At 39.9% G+C, this 22,536-nt stretch overlaps 3 protein-coding genes across 7 annotated transcripts in view; 2 read left to right on the top strand and 1 right to left on the bottom strand.

The window, feature by feature from the left end:
- Positions 1–582: 582 nt before the first annotated feature.
- On the top strand, positions 583–6,079 carry LOC106601171 (protein FAM177A1). 2 transcript variants are annotated; one of them, XM_014193148.2, is made up of 5 exons: positions 583–1,305; positions 3,663–3,839; positions 3,942–4,008; positions 4,143–4,240; positions 4,374–6,079. In XM_014193148.2, exons 1-5 carry the CDS (start codon positions 1,186–1,188, stop codon positions 4,566–4,568), a joined length of 657 nt encoding a protein of 218 aa, XP_014048623.1. In that variant the 5' UTR covers positions 583–1,185; the 3' UTR covers positions 4,569–6,079. The 2 variants fall into 2 exon arrangements, with proteins under 2 accessions (XP_014048623.1, XP_014048628.1); XM_014193153.2 differs by lacking the exon at positions 583–1,305 and adding an exon at positions 2,800–3,180.
- A 3,969-nt stretch (positions 6,080–10,048) lies between these two features.
- On the bottom strand, positions 10,049–14,327 carry LOC106600826 (serine/threonine-protein phosphatase 2A regulatory subunit B'' subunit gamma). The gene is given in 12 exon segments (XM_045694748.1): positions 10,049–10,705; positions 11,240–11,376; positions 11,467–11,563; positions 11,565–11,599; positions 11,787–11,910; positions 12,892–12,951; positions 13,184–13,235; positions 13,330–13,442; positions 13,577–13,591; positions 13,593–13,682; positions 13,883–13,915; positions 14,319–14,327. Coding segments are annotated over 12 exon segments (1,023 nt in total). The 3' UTR covers positions 10,049–10,447.
- Positions 14,208–22,536, top strand: part of prorp (protein only RNase P catalytic subunit) — a 27,837-nt gene continuing 19,508 nt past the window's right edge. The window contains exons 1-4 of one of the 4 annotated variants that reach the window (XM_045717295.1): positions 14,208–14,482; positions 14,715–15,719; positions 15,829–15,876; positions 16,061–16,193. In XM_045717295.1, the coding sequence (XP_045573251.1) occupies positions 14,445–14,482; positions 14,715–15,719; positions 15,829–15,876; positions 16,061–16,193 (1,224 nt within the window). In that variant the 5' untranslated portion in view covers positions 14,208–14,444. Of the gene's footprint in view, positions 15,720–15,828; positions 15,877–16,060; positions 16,194–21,777; positions 21,888–22,536 lie in introns of those variants that run through there. The other 3 variants (XM_014193117.2, XM_045717297.1, XM_045717303.1) reach the window with 3 other exon arrangements.

The following is a 22,536-nucleotide window of genomic DNA, read 5'->3' as shown; positions in this document are numbered from 1 at the left end:
TATGATTTATTCTATAAATGTCTAGCATACTTTTACAACCTTTGTTTTGAATACAAATTCCAGTTGATTTTATAGAAATACATAAAATCTATAAAATGCTATTTTAAACTGTATAAGTCAATAATTAATTCACCGTTTGTCACAGAATCATCAAACTAGGTATGATTTATTCTATAAATTTCTAGTATACTTTTACAACCTTTGCCTTGAGTAAACATTCCAGTTCTGATTTGATAGAAATACATAAAAATCTATAAAATGACATTTAAAGAAGTATAAATCAATAACTAATTCACCGTTTGTCACAGAAACATCAAACTAGGTATGATTTTTCTATAAATGTCTAGCATACTTTTACAACCTTTGTTTTGCGGGAAAATTCCAGGTTTTAATTTTATAGAAATACATAAAATATATTTACATATTTCTATAAAATCAAAACTGGAATTTGTATTCAAAACAAAGGTTGTAAAAGTATGTTAGACGTGTATAGAATAAATCATATCTAGTTTGATGATTATGTGACAAACGATTAATTAGTTATTGATTTTTACATTTGTAAATAGCTTTTGGCGAATGTCTGTTGAATGTTCGAATGTGCGAATATGAAACCAACTTTACCTCGGTTCTTTAGTGACCATAGAGTTGGGACACCCATTAAAAGACCCATCTTCAATTTTATTGAGGAACATTCCATTGTTAGTTAGTACTTCAACACTATCAAAATGAAATGAATGTTGTAAAAGTGTATGGTATAAATTACAGCAGCATTTCTTAAAGAGTGGGTCGCGACGTAAATGTATAATTATTTCATTAATTACTGGAGTTTATTTGGCCAAGTGAAACTGCGCTCTCGGTTCAGTGCGCTCTCTGCTCAGTTTGGCAGCTGCGCGAGTGGGAGAGGTAGAGGGAGATGCCCTTCTGCTTCGCGGTTTTCCAGATTTTTTTCCCTGCAGTTTGGTTGAAAATCACTCCGCGACCCACACGCTGCAGCGCTGTGGTTCAAGCCGCTGATTTGTTATTCCCAGTCGCCATCATGAAACGGACTCATGTTAACCACAGTTCTGACTGAGCTCAATCGTCATGAAACGCAAATACAGTGATTACTTTTTGTCTCTTTCATACAAACTTTGAGAAATAACGAGGAGCGCCCACAATGTGTTTTGTGTGGGGAAGTGATAAGTAATGAAACAAATTAATAAAACGACACGACCAAACATCCAGGCACAACATGACGGTAAACCCAGGGAGTTCTTTCAGAACAGGGCAGAATGCTTCAGGAAACAGTGCTTCGAAAGTGGAAAAGTAAGTCAACTAGCAAGGCATTGTTGTCATTTTATAACAGGTGATGATATGCAGAAATAAGGGAGTACTATCTCTCATAGTAGTAGATGTGAGTTTCTCTTTCAAACAATCCACTGGCCTTGTAACTTTACACAGCTAATAGCTAACGTTAGCCAAAGCAAGCTAACTAGCTACTGATAGTGCAACCCTAACATTTTACATTTTAGTCATTTAGCAGACACTCTTATCCAGAGCGACTTACAGTAGTGAATGAATTAATTTCATGCATTTTTTTTTGTACTGGCCCCCGTGGGAATCGAACCCACAACCCTGGCGAAACAGTACAGATGAAGATAAAAAATTATTCAGGCCTACTGTACATTTAACTGTAAAAATAATTGTTGAAAACAAGTCTAGATTGGAACTGTTGCTGTTAAAATACAAGTAATTTTTATTCTGAACTGGAATAAACTGATTGAAGCAAGATACTTTGAGGCAAACACTCACACAGTTCTGGGTAGCTCATCTGCAGTCATTTAGCAGACGCTCTTATCCAGAGCGACTTACAGTAGTGAATGCATACATTTCATACATTTTTTTGTTTCTGTGCTGGCCCCCGTGGGAATCGAACCCACAACCCTGGCGTTGCAAACACCATGCTCTACCAACTGAGTTACAGGGATGCCAGTAGATATTCTGATCCAGTTTGGCACCACATACCTATGCAAGTCAGGGTTCTCAAGTACAGAAACGGTGTCAATGCTGAGCATGACCTCAGTGTTGCACTATCAAAAACTGAGCCCAGAATAGACATGCTTGTTGAAAAATTCAACCAGCCACACACCTCTCATTAGGATTGTGTTTTTTCTGGTCTACATCTGTGTGATGTGATCAATCAGTTTATTCCAGTTAAGAATAGAAAATATGTATTTTAACAGCAACAGTTCCAACCTAGACTTTCTATCAACAATAATTTATACAGTAAGATGTACAGTAGGTCAGAATTTTGTATCTGTACTGTTACTTAGGGTTGCACGATCAAAAAGCCTGTGTGTGTGTGTGTTCTGTATTACATCGGTGTGATGTGATCAATCTGTTTATTCCAGTTCAGAATGAAATTATTTATTGTATTTTAACAGCAACAGTTTCAACCTAGACAGGTATATAAGTGTTTTAATGGGGAAAATAAACATGAAAATATATTTACATTTTCGCCCAAAACTTTTGTCCTTTTGTAAATGTTACGAATTTTAGTTACGTTGCCGAATGTATTTAGTTATTTGGTTCTCAAACTTGAAGTCGAGATATGCCAATGATGTTCTGCTTAAAATGTATGTAGTTCTTGTCTATTGATGTTCTGTACTTTGTCATGTTATGTGTGGACACCACTAAGAATAGTTGCTTTTGCAAAAGCTAATTGGGACCCTAATAAAATACCAAAAATACCATTTCGAAAATGAGGTGTTCTCCGCGAAGCAGAATACGCGCCATCACACTCCCTCATCTGATTGGTCGGGTAGGCGAGCCTTCTGATTTTGTGGCCGTGGTAACTCCTGATAGCCCCGCAGAGAAGTGTGATCACTGAGCTAATAATGGTGCGTTCAAAATAACTGGGACCTCGAAAAAATACGAGGATAAATCATGACATCTGTGATCTTCAGGTCGGAAAGTCGGAGCTCTAGAAAGAGGCCCGAGTCCACATGTGAATTTCGAGTTGGATTACCGTTCAAAATATGTTTTCCAGTCGGAGTTCGTTTTTTTCCAAGTTCAGTTGTCTTGAACAAACAGAAGTTGGAAGTAGGACACTTCCGAGTTGATCTGAACGCGGCATAAGAACGGCGTCGCTGTATCTCTAATGTCATCATCCCTTTGGGGCAAGCAATGGACACTGAAAAGGTGTGATTATTCAAATGTTATACCTGTTCTCATGAGTTTAGCCAACCAAAAAACGAATGTGTGTGTGTGTGTTTTTTTTTAGCTAGCTAGCTACTTCATTGTACTGTAACGTTAGCCTCAGCAGCTGGCTAGTAGCTATATCTAGCTAGTAGCAAGCTGTCTCGAACAGGTATAAATATGTGCATTCTGTAGCCAATTCGTTCACAATTGTACATTTATACGACATACATAGCTAGCTAGCTACCATAGTAACAGCCACTAGCACTCTTTAATTAGCTACGGTACGAATTAAACACTCACAGAAACGGCTTGAATAAACATGCTGCGTTGGAATGTTTTCATTCAAATGTGTGACAAATGTCAACAATCCTAATGTACCTGCTAATCTTTCTAGTAGTTAAATTATGATAGTAAAATTCTGTTTCTACCAGCTGTATGTAACCAAACACGTCAGGAGAATTAACTGTTATGATGATTGACAGAGCTCCAATATGGTGAAGGAGTTTGAGAGTGTGGAGCTGGGAGACATGGGGATGAAGAAGCAGAAGGTGCCCCGTAGGACGATTTACTTTGCCAGTGGCGAGACCATGGAGGAATACAGCACAGATGAAGATGAGGAAGTGCAAGTTTCTATCGCTGTTAAGACCTCAGCTGACCCGGTTGGTTTCTCTGGACTTTACTCCATGACATGCACTTGAATAGAATTAATAATTCCCACATTTTGTTAACTTTGTTTTCTTATTGTGTCATGTTTTTGATAGTCCAAGTTGAATTGGGGTCCATACTTTTGGTTTCACATGTGGAGAGTGGCAACCTCCACTATTTCAGGTAAATGTGGTATTTTGTATACTACACTCTAAAGATACACATGTATGATGAGTGACTTAAAATGTAGCCTATATAAATTGAGTGCTCTGTGTGTTAGTAATACTGTGCCTCTACCTTGTGCTTTTTACTTTCAGTTTGTGACTATCTTGGGGAGAGAATGGCCTCATTGTTCGGAATTACCTCACCCAAGTACCAGTATGCTATTGACGAGTACTACAGAATGAAAAAGGAGGTATGCTGTTGTCTTGTCTTTGTGGAAAGCATCTATTTACAGACCTTGGAATGCTTCATTACTTCTACTTTGTTACTACTCCATGATGTAGTTTGTAATATCCCTGTTTTTCCATTCATGTTGTGACTGACAGGAGGATGAGGAGGAGGAGGAGAACCGGCTGTCTGAGGAGGCAGAACGTCGTTTTGAGGAGGAGCACAACCAGGAGATCCAGCAGCCAGCCACGGAGCAGCCGGAGGGCAAAGCCTCCTTCGTCAACGTCAGCTTCGAGCTGGATCAAGATCCCACACCTGATGCCAACAGATGTCCTGCCCCCATCCCCACCTAACAGTTCAATTAAATAGGTGTTTCCATTTTTCTCATTTCACGATGTAGCCTTTTTTTTTGCTATAGCATAGAATTCTTATTATCATATTGATTCAATGATGAATCCTCAACATTTTTTTCTATCGTGTAGTTTTCTTATTTTTGCCTAATCGATCATGCTGCGTTGTAAATATGCATGAACTTTTGTGTGCAATGAACATTGCTGTGTGTCAGTGACAATGAATAAACACAGGGATGATATCTGATGCTGATTTTAACTATTTGCAGGTTTAAGAAATGTCTTTGATTTTTTTTTTCAGGTACATAACATTGTTATACAATAAGTCAGCAGCTATTTTCAGCCAGTTAGCGGCGAGATAAGTTACCTTTTAATAAAACTATTCCAGATGTGCACAATGTTATAGGAATAGTAAAGATTTATTTGAACTGAAAATGATTTATATTCCATGGCTAACCATAAATCTATTTTAATTTCAGAATGACCACAAATGTTACTATGAGAAGTTATGCACAGTGCTTTTCAGAGTCCATCAATTTAATGTTGGGATCTGTCCCCAGGCCTTTAATGTAATAACTTCACACGTTGCTCATTGGCATCTGTGCGAACACTTTAGACATTACTGTTGTCCAATCAAAGACATTTCTTAAACCTGTCGTCCAGGGCCGTATATTTAGAAATACAGTGAGCTCCAAAAGTATTGGGACAGTGTCCATTTGTTTTGGCTCTGTACTCCAGCACTTTGAATTTGAAACGACTGACTTTTTGTACATGGTCCCCTAAAATGGGGGAACTAAAAGTATTGGAACAAATTCACCAATGTATTTGGTCCGATATTCCTAACACAAATTGGGCACAAAATAATCTGAAACACAAACAAAACAGCAAATGAATCCAATGCTTGATGTAATCATTGTGTGCTAAGAATATGGGACCAAATAAACTTTTGATAACTTTGATACACACAAGTGAACTTGTCACAATACTTTTGGGCCCCTAAAATGGGGGGGGGGAGAAAGAGTCCATGTACAAAAAGTGCTGTCATTTCTAAACGGCTCATATGGATGAAAATACCTTCAAATTAAAGCTGACCGTCTGCATCGAAAGTGCTGGAGTACATAGCCAAAACAAAACACACTGTCCCAATACTTTGAGCTCACTGTATCTCTGCTGGAGCTGACCTTATCTGCTATTGTCCCTTCTCAGTGTACAGGGCTTGAGAGGGATGCCTAAGGTAAAGCCAAACATGTTTAATGTTAAAATCTGCTACTCTTTTGGAACGCAGTATTGTCAAGATAACTACTTTTTACCGTGTGTAAAATTGCTTGTTTCATTTGAAAGCTTTTTATAAAAATACAAAAAATGCATGAAATGAAATGTATGCATTCACTACTGTAAGTCGCTCTGGATAAGAGCGTCTGCTAAATGAGAAATGTAAATGTAAAATAATAATTTGAGTAAAATACATATTCTTTTTCTATATGAACTGTACATTAATAAACATTTAAATTACATACAACTGTCTTGCCTAGTCCACAGGAGTGTGTGTCAAGAATCTTCAACTAACATTCGGGAAGTATTCAGACCCCTTGACTTTCCCACATTTTTTTTTTTAACTTTACAGCCTTATTCTGAAATAGATTTTTTTTTTTTAAACATTCCTCAATCTACACACAATACCCCACAATGACAAAGCAAAAACAGATCTTCAAATTAAAATAAATTTAAACTTTACTCAGTACTTTGTTAAAGCACCTTTGGCAGCGATCGCAGCCTTGAGTCTTATTGGGTATGACGCTACAAGCTTGGCACACCTGTATTTGGGGAGTTCCATTTTTTTCTGCAGATCCTCTCAAGCTCTGACAGGTTGGATGGGGAGCGTCGCTGCACAACTATTTTCAGGTCTCTCCAGAGATGTTAGATCGGGCTCTGGCTGGGCCACTCAAGGACATTCAGACTTGTCCCAAAGCATTTACATTTACCCACTCCTACATTGACTCGGCTGTGTGCTTAGGGTCATTGTCCTGTTGGAAGGTGAACCTTCGCCTCAGTCAGAGGTCCTGAGTGCTCTGGAGCAGGTTTTCATTAAGGATCTCTATACTTTGCTCCGTTCAGCATTCCCTCAATCCTGATTAGTCTCCCAGTCCCTGCAGCTGAAAAACTTCCCCACAGCATGATGCCGCCACCACGCTTCACCGTAGGGATTGTGCCAGGTTTCCTCCAGACATGACGCTTGGCATTCAGGCCAGAGTTCAATCTTGGTGCCTTTTGGCAAACTCAAAGCAGACTGTCATGTGCCTTTTACTGAGGAGTGGCTTCCATCTGGCCACTCTACCATAAAGGCCAGATTGGTTGAGTGCTGCAGAGATGGTTGTCCTTCTGGAAGGTTCTCCCATCTCCACAGAGCTCTGGAGCTCTGTCACAGTGGCCATTGGGATCTTCATCACCTCCCTGACCAAGGCCCTTCTCCCCCTACAGATTTTCATGGGAATATTCTAAAATCCACATAAAGAAAATATTCACATTTTCCCACCAGTGGTGTTTCCACCAAACTGACTTGAAGATAAACATCTGTGTGTGATGATGTAGTGCACACAAAATATACTTTTTGTTCTTAAGTTTTCATGTACCGAATAAAAAACCCAGTGTTCAATTTGTTTCCATCGCATTTTCAGCTCTATCGATAGTTGTCACAAACAGCAAATATGACTACTCTCATCTTTGCACTTGCACTCTAGTCAACAGCTCGCAGATACTGTGCGGGTAGGCTAGTCTACATGACGAGACTATTATGGATAAGAGCGAGAATATTTTTATTTGTCAAACGGCAGTCAAGCATCAAGTCACCAGAATATGACCCTCGATATTTAGCGGAAATGAGCATCAATATCACTGTGCACTTTCACCACCCTGTGAAGTTCATCATAATTTATTTAATCTGTAACTTAATAAACTGCATGGTTTCCTTAATCGTAGTGGGAGTCAGGACCACACACGTGACTCCAAGTTTACTTCAATAGGATGGTTATTATATAAATATTTGCGCATAAAAAAAGGTGTTTCCGCCGCTATTTCTCACATAATTAATTCCGTCGAAACAAAAAGATCCCACCATGTCGAATGAACAAATGACCTGTCGGCACGATTTTTTTTTTTTACGTCGGATAAAAAATTTATAAAAAAACTGACAGGTCCTATTGAAAAATTTGTTGGTAAACTTTCCAAATGTCGACAAAACAAAATACGCTAGATAAGGTGGGCTCTTTTTGTGTGTCGGTCAAATTATTTATACGACAAATGTCGGTGGAAACGCTTTAAATGCGCAAATTTTTATATAATAACCATCATATCGAAGTAAACTTGGAGTCATGCGATGGCATGTTGTGTGGTCCTACCACTACGACTTGGGAAAGCATAAAGTTTATTAGACTACAGATTTAAAAAATGATGATGAACTTCACAGGGTGGTGAAAGTGCATGGTGAAGAGATGTGATGCTCCTTTCCAAATATTGTGGGTCGTATTCTGGTGATCATCGATGCTTGGCTGCTGTTTGACAAATGCAAATATTTTCGCCCTTTTGTCCATAATAATATCATGTAGTAGCACTGTATCTGAGCTGTTGGCTAGAGCCCACGTGCCAAGACCAGAGTGGTACATTCGCTATACAACGCAATTTTATGTTGTTGACAAAACCATCAGTAGAGTTAAATGCGATGGAAACCCATTTAACGTTTTTATTTGATACCTGGGAATTTAACCCCAAAATTATTTTTATGATGCACTATGTCATCACACACTGTCTTTTATCCGCAACATGTCAATTTGATGGAAACCCCGGTGGGAAAATGTGCATATTGTTTTTATGCTCATTTAAAAAAATATATTTGCATGAAAATCGGTCACCAATTGGATAGCTTCTGGTGGGAAAATGCACATATTGTTTTTATGCGGATTGTAGAATAGGCCATTCGCATGAAAATCTGTCGCCAAATGGATGGAAACCTAGCTACTAACTATGTTTTCATCCACAGTTATGTGAGTAAAGTCATACAAACTTCACAGGGTGGTGAAAGTGAACAGTGATGACCTTGATGTAGAGGTCTGCACGAGACTGATTTCTTCAACCCGCACCCACTTGCTTGCTGTCCAACTCCCACCCACTACCGCAAGAACTGGTCCTGAAACCAACAGCGGTAATTGTGAGTATTTCTGTCTGTAATAATGCCCTTTTGTGGGGAAAATCTCATTCTGATTAGCTGGACCTGGCTCCCAAGTGGGTGGGTCTATGCCTTCCCAGGCCCACCCATGGCTGTGCCCCTGCCCAGTCATGTGAAATCCATAGATTAGGGCCTAATGAATTTAAGTAAATTAACTGACTTCCTTATATGAACTGTAACTCTGTAAAATCGTTTAAAGTTGCGTTTATATTTTTGTTCAGTGTAGCTAGCTTTTAGCTACTTGAAAACCGAAGCCCATCTCAGTGTGGAAAATGCGGACTAGACATTCGGCAAAACAAAATGGATATGTATCTGGTGGACATCTGGCATTACTGGGCTATATCAGCCAATAGGCTAGATGTAGTTTGAAGAGAGCAGAGTTTGGAGCGAGAGCAGACACTTGCACTTTCTCTTGAGTTACGTTTGATAGCCTATTTTTTAAGAGTGGGACGATTTTCAGACAGAGACAAATATGGGTGATCAATGTGTATTTCTAGGCAATGTAGTAAACTATAGCCTGTTCATATTTAAGAAGTTAATTTCCTTGGAAAGATAACTGCCCCATGCTTCTCCGCCAATGCATAGGCTAGCCTACTATTTTAAACCACACAAAATCAAAACGTCACGCCAGGGTAAGCCTACATGAAACACAGCCCTTATTTTAAGAGTTTCTAAAATCCCCTATGGGAAAATGAATGATGGAAAAACGACTGGAACCATTTCCCTGTTTGACCGCTAGGTTTTATGGGTATTATGACTCATACTGTGGTACTCTATTTAGACCACACATACAAGGCACACTTGATCTCGCACACCCAACTAGGAGAAGAGAGGTAGGCTACTGAAATTTAAGCAGCAAATTCTGTGTGTGAATAATGCGGCAAAGAGGTGCTTTTAACACAATAGGTAGGATAATGCCTACAAAGCAGACAGTTTCCAAATAATTTGCAGGACCAAAGAAATATCCTCATCCCAAAGTTGTCTGTCTGACCATGTGCTTCCTCCCGCAGCATTAAAAATGCCGACACGCACAGCCTACCAGCACTGTGTCTGCGAGCTTTTGGCTAGAGCGCATGTGCCAAGACCAGAGTAGGCACATTTGCTACAATTTTTGTAACAAAACTCTCGGTAGAGTTGAAAATGCGATGGAAACACATTGAACTTTAGATTTGTATTCGGTACATGAAAATGTACACGAAAAGTACATTTTGTGTACTCCATCTCATGCACTGAAGTCTATTTGATGGAAACACACCACTGGTGGGAAAATAAACATTTTCTTTATGCACATTTTTGTATATTCGCATGAAAATCTGTCACCAATTGGAGGGAAACCTAGCTAGCATTAAATATTGTATCAGCAAATAGATTAGATCTTGGGGAATCAAAAGCAGCAGCACTGAATACCTACTGAGCACTATGACTTATGGTTAACTCCATAAAAATCCTTGACACCCACAACCTAATCCCTCCACAACATTTCTGGATGAGACTTATTTCCGGATACTTCCAGCTCATTTTACAGTAACCAGTAGTACACTTCAGTTACTTCATCCATGGTGAATATGGTAACAAAGTCTATTTACCTTGACATCCTGGAAAAATATCGTCTCCTGCCCATGGATTTTCATCAACCCCTGAATGGCCTGGTGGATTTTTTTTTTTAACATAATAGATGACAACACTTTTTATACAGTGAGCAGGAGTCCCGCTGTCTGCTGTCTCCATTGACTTCTATTATTTCTGGCCCAATGTGGCATGTTCTGTCAGATGTCCGTCTCACCCTGAAGAAGTAATTGAGAGCGAAGACATTGAGGTAACCCTAGTTCTCCATGTCCAGCAGCATGAAGATGTACTGCAGCGCTGCAGGCTTCTTCCTGTTCTCCAGAGCCAGAACAAAGTCCACGTACGTCTTATAGTCCTGGGAGAGATGCACACAAAGTCAAGACCAGATTTAGTATTAAATCAGGTCCAGTGTTAACCCCTATATTCATTTAGCAGCGGCTGCTATATTGTTGCCGCCACTCCAAAAAAATTATAAAAATAAATAATAATAATTTTAAGGTAAGAGTGACAAGTTACATATCTTCCTCAGATTCTCATGATTGTCAGAGAAATCTCCAAGGTAACTATCTAGCTAGCTTGTAATCCTGGAAGTGTAGCCAACCCTATTAATAGATGTACTGTATGTAATAATTGTTAGCTAAAATACAGTAATGTTACACTAGCAAAAACATTTTTGGAGTTAATATAGAATTGGCTATGATGTCATTGAGATCAAGACATAAAATTAAACTGTCCTCAATTTTGAGATGAGTTTCAAAGGAAGAGAACATAATTTAATTTTCATGAATTTGAGTAGAATGTCCTTTTAAAAAGTCAGCAGAAGTGACCTTACCATAGTTTAACAACAAAAAACTCCCAAGGGAAGACCCCAAGAAGATAAGGTTTTTACAATTTCTCCGTCGTAGGTGAGGCACTTCCGGTATACGCAGTCCAGAAAGACGCTGGTCAGAGTGCCAGTGCCGTAGCGAGACAGCTCCTCCTTACTGAGCATGCCGTTGTGGTCCTTGTCCAGATTCAGGTATTGACCTGCAAGAGGAAACAGAGGATCGACCATCTTACCAAGACAAAACAAACACATCTAGAGTACCTTTTTTTATTTTAACATTCAGGTATTACCGGCTTCAGATTAGTCCGATGTCCGATTAGTCCGATTGGATTCCTGGCTCTCCTTGGAAAGCTCCTCATCTCTCAGCTTAAGTAGATCATCCAAAAAAACTGCAGGCCAAGATGTCTTGAATCTTAATTTTCCCTGGAAATTAACATAAATAAATGGAGCAAGATGTTTGTTTGTAAGAGTGGGCACAGGCAAACAAGTTGTAGGCATGAAGATCAATCATCGGAATCTTACAGATAGGAATTCAAAACCTCAGCGTCTCTTATACATGTATAAATCTGCACATTTGACTAGTGTTTCTGGTTAGTTATCATTAACTAACCAGTCCGTAAAGAATCCAGGAAGAAGAAGAACTTGCGGACAGCGGTGCAGACATAGAAGGACATCTCCAGGCCATCCAGCTGAGGGAGTGTGGGGATCAGTTTTAAAATGTAGTTTTCCACGTCCTGTCACATAACAAGACAACACACACACATACCAACTCAATCCAACCTGAATTCCAAACAGCCTGGTGTTCAACCTATTTATGGGTTGCACATTGTCACAATATCGTTTAGAACGTTCGTTTTAGGACTGATGGCCAACTGAACATTCTACTCAATGCATCCTCAATGGGCGATGATGAAGATTTGGTCTAATGCATTACTAAACCTTGAAAACACAATGATATTTCTAAAAGAAGGCAAATTATTACTAGGAAATCGTTTGGTCATCATTTTGTTGTCGCCAGATTGACTTTATTTGCAGTATAACGTTAGGTAGCTAGCTAGGATTGAGGGGGGACCACCGAATTTTTAGCGCACTAATGTTAGCATCGCAAGCTATTTTTGAGGAGCTTTGCTAGTTAATGACAACATTGCCATCTGTCTAAAGTAAATTTAACAACATGATGACAAAGTTTTTTCCTACAAAATATTTGCCTACTTCAGCAATGTCATCTCATCTTATTTCTAAGTCACTAATGTAATCTAGGCGAATATTCATTAGCTCCCATTCTACTTTTGGGCATCAACATGGCTGCAGTGTCTGTAAAATGATAACAATGGCAACTACGCAACCAAGCGATAGAGGTGCACAAATCTGGGGCTACTTGGACAATTTACACCCCAAAAGTCATAACATTTGTCTCTTTGCTGGAAAAGACAGCAATACAGAATGGTTATCCAAAGGTAAAAGGGTCACTGAGAAAAACATGATGTCACAGTGAATAAGAAAACCATTTACTGTAACCAGAGATACTTCACAAGAGGTTGGTTCCTGCCTCAAGGTCATAGTACATATCATCTTTCACATCTCTGAAAGGCACAAATGGGCAACCTCAATTGGAATCATGAGAAAGTAAGGAGGGAAGGGATATCCCTATTTCAGTAAGGAGCCAACAACACAAGCTTTTGGTCTGAAAGTATAATAGTAGGTAGAGAGCTTACAGACTCGCAGAGGTAACCCTGTCCGGCCATGTCATGGAGACTCAGCCCTAGCTGTGTTTGCTAGGGATGGGGGAAAAGTGTGACACCAATCAGGCCCCCGAGGACTGGAATTGCCCAGACCTGCTCTAAACGCTCTGCAACGTGATGTAAAAGCTGTTGAATTCTGTTTAGTTGTAGTTAATTCTTTTGAAGCAGAGCGGCAGAGCGAAAGGCCTATGAACTACATCTTCCGTTTAAGAATGAAATGGAACTCAACAGCCTTTACATCATGTTGAATAAACCCCTAGCTTACAAATACACTATGTCTCATCATCACGGCATTCATGTCGCCTTTTAACACCAGCCTTTGGGCTAATGTGAATGTACACAGAGGTAATTCTGCTCAAGATTAGCACAAAACTTTGTGGCTCCAAAACGACTAATATGCAGAGTACTCACTTGCACTTTACTCCTGCTTTGTCTCCAAAGTTCAGAAAACAGTCATAGCTTATCATCGCCTCATCTCCTGTCATGGATGACACTTGGTGTTTGTCCAGCAGAAACCACAGGATCTATATAACAGAAAGAAGATTTTGGTAAAATAATTAGGTTTGATTACTTGAATAGACTTATGCACTTTTCCGGTGCTTGTAAAGCTTTCTATTTTAATAAACATTTGTTTGATTCTGCCAGATGTTAGTCTCACCTGTAACTCCTCATTTGTTCAGAAGCTCCAGGCTCTTCCTCTGCAGAAAGATGGCTCTGGACTCCTCTAGCAGTTTCTGTCTGAGAACTTAATCCTCTGCAGGAAGCTATATGGGTCACAAAGATAAAAGACTTCATTAAACATGATCCTTTCAGCCCCTCAAAAAAGTAAAACAGAAGCAGGCTAATGATAGAAAACGTCAATAATATCATAATTATTTTAGGCTATAAAGCTGTTAAAAAATTGTTGATTAGTTAAAATGTTTAGTTAGAATGTTAGAGATTGTCAGAAAATGCAATTGCTTGCCCTGTAGTAGAAGCGTGGAATGTTCTTGTAGTTCTGTGCTCTTTAGTAAAGAGTATTGTCTCGTCTACTTTCTTCTCCTCAGCCCTCTGATCTGAACAGAAATTGATAAGTCAACGTAACAGGTTGACACAATAAGGCTGTGTGAAGGTTCAATCATTGAAATACGTGGGTAGATGGCTAGTGTGGCTACCTGTAGTTAGTTATCTAGCTGAATAGGTACTTCTTACTCAAAAATAAAGAAGCAACGTTAACTAGCTATTCAGGTTTCTATGAAATTTGCCTAGCTAGCTAGTTAAATAAACACAACCAATATATGGATGCAGCAAACCATTCATGGAGGATGCCAATCTTCTTTTCAAAAGCTCTTTCCAGTGCACTAACTTATCGTTTGACATTTTACTTCTGTTTGTTCGTAATAACATGAAAACTAGCAAACCAAAGTCATGATAACTTCTTAACTCCAGCGTCTCTAAAATCTCTAAACAATCGTAGCTCGCTTGGGATTGGTCGGCTATCGACGTGACCTCTGAACTGAAATGTCACACGATTGTGACGTCATGATATGCGACTTTCTGATCACAGGCATGCCTTCTTCTGCAGGTGAATACTCCGTAAAGTGTTATTTAGCTACATTTATTTAGCCAAATTATCATCCAAAACAAGTGCATGTAGATATTGGGTCTCCGGACTCCTTATCGAAATAATAAAACCGGCAAGCTGGTTGTTTGTTTATAGGCAATGTCAATTAAAGTCTCTAGCTAGCTAATTAGTTTGAACCTCGTTTCTTAAAGTATCCCTGACTTCACTTGACTGTTTTTTTTGTTCAACACAGACATGAGACAGCACATCTGACAGTGTACAGTAGTAGTATATTGTTACTAACTATGAGCTCCCTCCTGATATTAAAAACAAGAATATGTCTGAAATACATTAGCCCACTCTTTAATCCAAGCACTGCTGGCTTTACTCCCCTGAATAATGTGATTAGCAAGCTATCAGTTAGTTCCAGACTTTTATGCACTAAAGGAGGGAGTAGACATGCAGGTAACAATAGGAAAGAGGACAGACAGAGGGAATTCAATATCAGAGAGAGGCTCCCTTTTCCCAAGTCAGTGTTTGCTGCTGGGACAGCCAAGAGAACTGCTGAGTACCAAAAGAAGAGGGCTGAGGAGGAACCAGACTTCCCCAGAAAGAACAAGAGAGTGGAACCCCCAGACCACCCTCTCACTGCCTCAGAATGGAAGAGCCTAAAATTGACTTCACCGAATCCTGATCGCTTTGACGTCCGGATGATTTCATCAATGCTGGCCGATGGGACAGACATCAACGTGGCCAAGTCCCTGCTGGCCTATGTTGCCATGGATACCGGTACGCTGTCTTACGAGCTGCTACTGCGGTACCTCACCCTGTGTGTCGGCAGCGGCCACCACTCTGAGGTGTTTGACATGTATGATATCATGAGGAGCCGGTTCAGGACATTAGACACTGGAGCCTCCAGCCTGTTCATAAAAGGCTTCAGCAGGACAGAACGCTGGAAGGAGGCGCTGACCATTCTGGAGAACATCAAGAGGGCTATCACGCCATCACCGCGTAACTACGGCGATACCATCGCTGGGGCGGTGCTGCATGGTGACGGTGACACTGCTTGGGCCCTGTATGCTGAGCTGATGGAGAAGGGCCTCATTCCCAACCAGGAGACATGGCAGGCCCTGTTCCAGTGTGGTCTCTCTCATCAGGGCCACGAGGACGGGCTGCAGGCCATCCTGCTCCATATGAGGGACAACCAGATCTATCCCGAGGAGACTCTGGCTAAAGATATCAAAGCTTGGTTTGATAGGTAAGTCCTGAATATAGGTTACTAAATAAGCCTACAATCACACAATGTTATTGGGACAAAGCATGGGCTGTGCCTATTTTGGTTTGATTATGATATCTTCTCCTGCCAGTCTTCCAGAACAGAAGTGGATTGGAAGCTGGTCCACCGTAGACCCCAGGTAACAACATAAACATTATTTTCATTTTCTTCATTAAACCATTAGACCTAATGAATTCAGAGTTTGAATCAGCACTTCATACACCACTACTTCTATACTTCTACTTCTATTCGAAATCTAGATGGCTGGAAAATGGAAATTCTTTATTAACCTCTGACCCTGTTACCTTTGCCTTTTTAACCAGGGGAGTGTGTCGGAGCTGCCAGGCAGAGCTGGAGTCCATCCAGCTGAGTCGGGAGGAGTACACCCAGCTCAAAGACAGGGTGATGGGGGACGTGATCCAAGGCAGAGACGTCTTCAATAAGACCACTCCAGAGGTTTGGGAACCTCTTTTTCTTAGTTTGTCTCCCTCTTGTCCTCTATCTCTGCATTGATAGTGTCCACACACATTATGCAAATTGTCTACACTACAGGTCAGCTTTATGTAATTGGTCAGCCAATCCTTTTGAGTACAGTTGGTTGTAATATAAACGCAACATGCAACAATTTCCAAGATTTTACTGAGTTACAGTTCATATAAGGAAATCACTCAATTGAAATAAATTAATTTGGGCCTAATCTATGGATTTGACTGGGAATACAGATATGCATCTGTTGGTCACAGCTACCTTAAAAAAAAGGTAAGGGTGTGGATCAGAAAACCAGTCAGTATCTGGTGTGACCTCCATTTGCCTCATGCAGTGCGACATATCTCCTTCACATAGAGTTGATCAGGCTGTTGATTGTGGCCTGTGGAATGTTGTCCCACTCCTCCTTAATGGCTGTGCGAAGCTATTGAGCCGTGCATTATCATGCTGAAACATGAGGTGATGACTGCGAATGAATGGCATGACAATGGGCCTCAGGATCTCGTCACGGTATCTCTGAATTCAAATTGCTATCGATAAAATGCAATTGTGTTCGTTGTCCGTAGTTCATATCTGCCCATACCATAACCCCACCACCGCCATGGACACTCTGTTGACACAACTTTGACATCAGCAAACCGCTTGCCCACACGATGCCATACACACGGTCTGCGGTTCTGAAGCCAGTTGGACATACTGCCAAATTCTCTAAAATTATGTTGGAGGCGGCTTATGGTAGAGAAATTAACAATCAGTCCACCTGGCAACAGTTCAGGTGGACATTCCTGCAGTCAGCATGCCAATTTCACGCTCCCTCAAAACTTGAGACATATGTGGCATTGTGTTGTGTGACAACACTGCACATTTTAGAGTGGCCTTTTATTGTCCCCAGCACAAGATACACCTGTGTAATGATTGTGCCATTTAATGAGCTTCTTGATATGCCACACTTGCAGTGGTGTAAAGTACTTAAGTAAAAATACTTTAAAGTACTACTTAAGTAGTTTTCTGGGGTATCTGTATTTACTATTCATATTTTTGTCTACTTTTACTTCAACTACATTCCTAAACAAAATGATGTACTTTTTACGCCATACATTTCCCCTGACACCCAAAAGTACTTGTTACATTTTGAATGCTTAGCAGCACAGGAAAATTGTGAAATTCACGCACTTATCAAGAGAACATCCCTGGTCATCCATACTGCCTCTGATATGGAGGACTCATTAAACACAAATGCTTTGTTTGTAAATGATGTCCGACTGTTGGAGTGTGCCTCTGTCTATCCATACATTTTAAAAAGTAGAAAATTGTGCCGTCTGGTTTGCTTAATTTAAGGAATTTGAAATGATTTACACTTGTACGTTTACTTTAGTATATTTTAGTATAATTTTGCAATTGCATTTACTTCTGATATTTAAGTATATTTAAAACCACATACTTTTAGACTTTTACTCAAGTAGTATTTTACTGGGTGACCTTTTCACTTTTACTTGAGTCATTTTCTATTAAGGTATCTTTACTTTTACTCAAGTATGACAATTTGGTACTTTTTCCACCACTGAAAACTTGTCAGGTGGATCTATTATCTTGGTAAATGACAAATGCTCAATAACAGGGATGTTAACAAATTTGTGAACAAAATTTGAGATAAATAAGCTTTTTGTGCTTATGGAACATTTCTGGGATCTTTTATTTCAGCTCATGAAACATGGGACCAACACTTTACATGTTGCGTTTATATTTTTGTTCAGTGTGTAGTTCGACAGCAGAATAGTTGCGTACAATGGCCACTAGATAGTGCTAGTGTCGTATCAAACCAAATCTGCACGTGAATTCAACGACAAGCACTGCAGACTTCTCCACATGCACACTTTGAGAATTGCCCAAGAAATGTGAAAAACCTCTGGCAAAGTTTTATTTTGGATTTAACTACTCCTTTGGTAATGGATGTTTTCGGGCTACATTTTTTAAGTATTGGTCAAACTTTTCAGCCATAAATGCAGTGTTTCATGATTCAGTGTTGTTCAGGGCTGATCTTGCTTTACTCTTAGGGTTTTCTGTTGTTTAGGGGTTTATCTCCTGAATTAAACATGATATTTTGCTGCGTGAGGGCCAGTTGTATGAGCTTGGGGGTCTACTGATTAAAATAGCAAGTCGTCCTCCAAGGGATCAGGCCTGTTCCACAATTAGATGAGATGATGGGGATTTCCAGTTGCAGAACATGTATCTGTCTCTCTCTCTCTGCATCTGCACTGAGCCCGCTCTTAGAGTCAGTCAGCACAGCCACACATTTCAAACATTGAAAAAGGCTGGTCAATATGTAAGTGACAAAATGCATTTTAACCTTATACTGGCGAAGACCCGTTTCACCTCATTGTAAGGGTATTTGATGATAGCTGCCTGTAGGCTCTTCTCAGGTCAAAATAAGTGTACTGTAACTAGCTTACCTCCATTTGTCATTCTCCTATATGTGGTCATTTATGTTTCATCAATAAGAAATCTACAGATGCATGGTAGGAAACATACAATTATTTGTTTATTTGAATCCCCATTAGCTTTTGCAGAGGCAGCAGCTATTCTTCCTGGGGTCCACAAAAAACAGGAAACATGAGTAACAAAGGACAGTCACATAAATGTAAAATACAACTATATACAACCACAACAATACAACAACAAAAATTGTGTGTGTGCATGTATTTGTTTGTGTGTGTGTGTCCCCTCACAGTCCCTGCCGTTCCATGGGATGTTGTTAAAAAACATGTTTAAATGTGGTGGCATGTCTTATTGGGTATAGGTGTCTCAGCTGAATGTTATTTAATTATGCAGACAATCAGGAATTTTCATTACGGTAATGCTTCTCATAAAAACTAGAAGAGAAGCAGTTCATCTCTCGTCAACCCTCAACCAGGAAAGGCAGGCATACATGTTGTTGATGTTAGTTCTGTATGTGCAGTTAAGGGCAAGACGTGCTGCTCTATTTTGAGCCAGCTACTGCTTTGCTAGGTCTGTCTTTGCTGCACTTGGACATATTACCAGACAATGATCTAGATGGGACAAGACCAGAGCCTGAACAACTAGTACAGTTGATTTGTATGTAAAAAAAAAAAAGACAGAACATCTTTTAATAACAGACATAACCCCTCCACATCTTCACAACAACTTTTTCAGTATGACTTGACCATGGTAATTGACCATCCAATGTTATACCTAGGAGCTTCCTCAACTTGCTCAATGGTCACACCCTTTCTACACAACTCCAGTTGAGGTTTAGGTCTTCGAGAATGTTTTGAACCAAATATATGGGGCGATTTCAGTGCCAACATAAATTGTATTTGAATTCCATAATTTTACATTTGTATTAGGATATTGCATTTTTTTTATTTGTAATGCACAAATTGAATCATTGTATTCATAAATTGAACTTGTATTTCATGATTTGAAACACAATTGAGTGAATATTGCATTCAGCTTTTATAATTCAATTTAATTGAATATTCAAATGCAATATTTATATTTTCATTTTCAATATGGTAGATATTGCATTCATTGTCTGTGTATCAAGTTTACAAACTATAATTTCAAGTTGATCAAAGTTTTGTATATTCGACTTCTCAGATGCGTTCAGATTCAGTTTTCAGATTCAAAACCAGAGACAACATCCTGGTACTTTGCCAGCCAGGAAAGGTAGAGGAAAACAGACAGAATCAAACGCTCACTGTGGTCAACAGAAGTTTCTGGTGGTTTCTGAAGCCAATGTGGCATGTTTAATGCATTTTCTTTCTATGAATTTGGCTCTAGCATTTTAACCGTTTTGGCTATAAGCTATTATGACCCCATTCCTGAAAGTTAAGACTGTCTGGAACGTGGACGTGCCTTCTGTTTCCCGCTATGATGATCACAGGCCTTGTTAGGAGTGTCAACAATTTGGCCCACATTAGAATATAGTTGAATAGCCCTGTCATAGCCCTTCTAAGGATAGCCGTTCCACTCCCTATTTAATCGTGTTCTTGTGACTGACTGGGTTTGAACCAGGGCTCTTGCATGTCACAAGACTTTGTTAGTAGAGCTGGGACGATAGACCGAAAATGATCGACACCGTCCATATCTTTCACTTATTGCAGGCCTTTTGCTGATATCGTTCATTACGGTAATAAAAAAAAAAAAATAATATTTCACCTTTATTTAACCAGGTAGGCTAGTTGAGAACAAGTTCTCATTTACAACTGCAACCTGGCCAAGATAAAGCAAAGCAGTGCGACACAAACAACACAGTTACACATGGAATAAACAAGCGTACAGTCAATAACACAATAGAAAAAAAATGAATGTCTATATACAGTGTGTGCAAATGGCGTGAGGAGGTAAGGCAATAAATTGGCCATAGTAGCGAAGTAATTACAATTTAGCAAATTGACTCTGGAGTGATAGATGAGCAGATGATGATGTGCGGGTAGAAATACTGGTGTGCAAAAGAGCAGAAAAGTAAATTAAAAACAATATGGGGATGAGGTAGGTAGATTGGGTGGGCTATTTACAGATGGGCTATGTACAGCGGTAAGCAGCCTATACCATTGAAATGTAAAGTTTGAAATGAAATACGTTTGTTAATGTGGCTGATTGTTAATGGGACAATTGATGGTTACAACCATCAAACTAGTTGTAGTAGTTTAAAGGATAATAACAAACAAAACAGTTGCACATTGTTAAAAACATATCGTTCTATTTATTGTTATCACATCAATTCAGGCAGTTTATCAGAATATGGATTTATACCAATATTACCCTGCTCTATGTGTTAGCCCACTTAGCTTAAGCCTATAGGGATCTGTTCAGGAGTTTAATGTAAAGGATGAAACGTTGCTTGCTTAACGAGTACCGCATCCCCTTGATTCAGCTCATACTGAGACTCGAACACAGGACCTCTGCCTTGCAAACATACTTGACCGCCCTCCTGAAGTGTTCCAACCCACCGTGCTATTTAAAAAGGCCTTCTTCAATTGCACAAGGGGCGACGCTTCAGCCTTATGAGTGAGTTTCACAGATCCCGATCTGCTACATTCACCCCCTAAACTCACTCCACAGCGACCCAAGTTGTTGAACCAGCGCATCTGTAGATCCAAGTCCAGTGGCACCATTGTAAAGGACATCACGTTGACTGCTTAGCGAGTACTGCTTCCCCCTGATTCAGCTCATATGGAGAGGCCTTCTTTAATTGCGCAGACTGAGGAGTGAGTTTCACAGATCCCAATCTGCTACACTAATACAAGTATTCAAGATCCAGCTAGGTTACTCATCAAAAGAGCGTGGTTTGGTGATCCATGCTTATGTGATGAGAACCTTGCCTGAGACCTGAAGGCGTGTTAGTTTGACATGTGTTAGTTTGTGTTAGACGTGTACGTTTTAAGTCTCCGGCAAGGGTAGTCATTATAAGGTTAACATGTTTCTGACTGTGTTAGCCTGTTGAGCTAAATAGGCATTGGTCCTGTGGCTTGGATGTGTCTCTTCAAGGAGTAGGTCAAAAGGGGTTGAAGTGTAGCACAGGTGGATCAGTGACCATGTTTGTGTGATGAGTAACTTGTCTGAGACCTGTAAAGTTGCATTGTCTGGCACACAGGCTACCTGGGTTAGAAAGTGCATCAGTCAAGCTAATTCCGGTCTCAGGTAAGGTTGCTCATCACATGCATGGATCACCAAACCACCTCTGTTGCACTCTCATTAAATGGGGTGCACAGATCCTTCTGCTTCTGTTTGCCACAGAAAGTGTTGTTGTTGTGCAGTACTTTTAGACTTTTCCTCAAGTAGTATTTTACTGGGTGACTCACTTTTACTTGAGTCATTTTCTATTAAGGTATCTTTACTTTTGCTCAAGTATGACAATTGGGTACTTTTGCCACCATTGAGAACTACTCTCTTAAATCTGTTTTGGCTTAAAGGGATACTTCAGGATTTTGGCAATGTGGCCCTGTATCTACTTTCCCAGAGTCGAACTTGGAAAGTTTGGAGACCAATGCTAACTGGTGTTAGCGCAATGGGAACTATCCTTTATAGATACCGTAGCATGGGAAATATCATTTTTGTACAGATGTACAAAGCATTAGGAAGACCTTCCTAATATTGAGTTGCACCCCCTTTTGCCCTCAGAACAGATTTACTTTGTCGAGGCATGGACTCTACAAGGTGTCAAGTGTTCCACAGGGATGCTGGCCCATGTTGACTCCAATACTTTCCACAGTTGTGTCAAGTTGGCTGGATGTCCTTTGGATAGTGGACCATTCTTGATGCACACAGGAAACTGTTGAGTGTGAAAAAC

Source organism: Salmo salar, chromosome ssa01 (assembly GCF_905237065.1).
Source record: "Salmo salar chromosome ssa01, Ssal_v3.1, whole genome shotgun sequence".
Classification (NCBI taxonomy): domain Eukaryota; kingdom Metazoa; phylum Chordata; class Actinopteri; order Salmoniformes; family Salmonidae; genus Salmo; species Salmo salar.
This window is presented reverse-complemented; position numbering and strand designations above follow the sequence as displayed.

Excerpts from the sequence above, each read along its gene's own strand:
- LOC106601171 (XM_014193148.2), top strand. The coding sequence starts at position 1,186 with ATGAAACAAATTAATAAAACGACACGACCAAACATCCAGGCACAACAT. Across the intron at positions 1,306-3,662 it reads AGTGCTTCGAAAGTGGAAAA|AGCTCCAATATGGTGAAGGA; the intron begins GTAAGTCAACTA and ends GATGATTGACAG. Across the intron at positions 4,009-4,142 it reads GGCAACCTCCACTATTTCAG|TTTGTGACTATCTTGGGGAG; the intron begins GTAAATGTGGTA and ends TTTTACTTTCAG.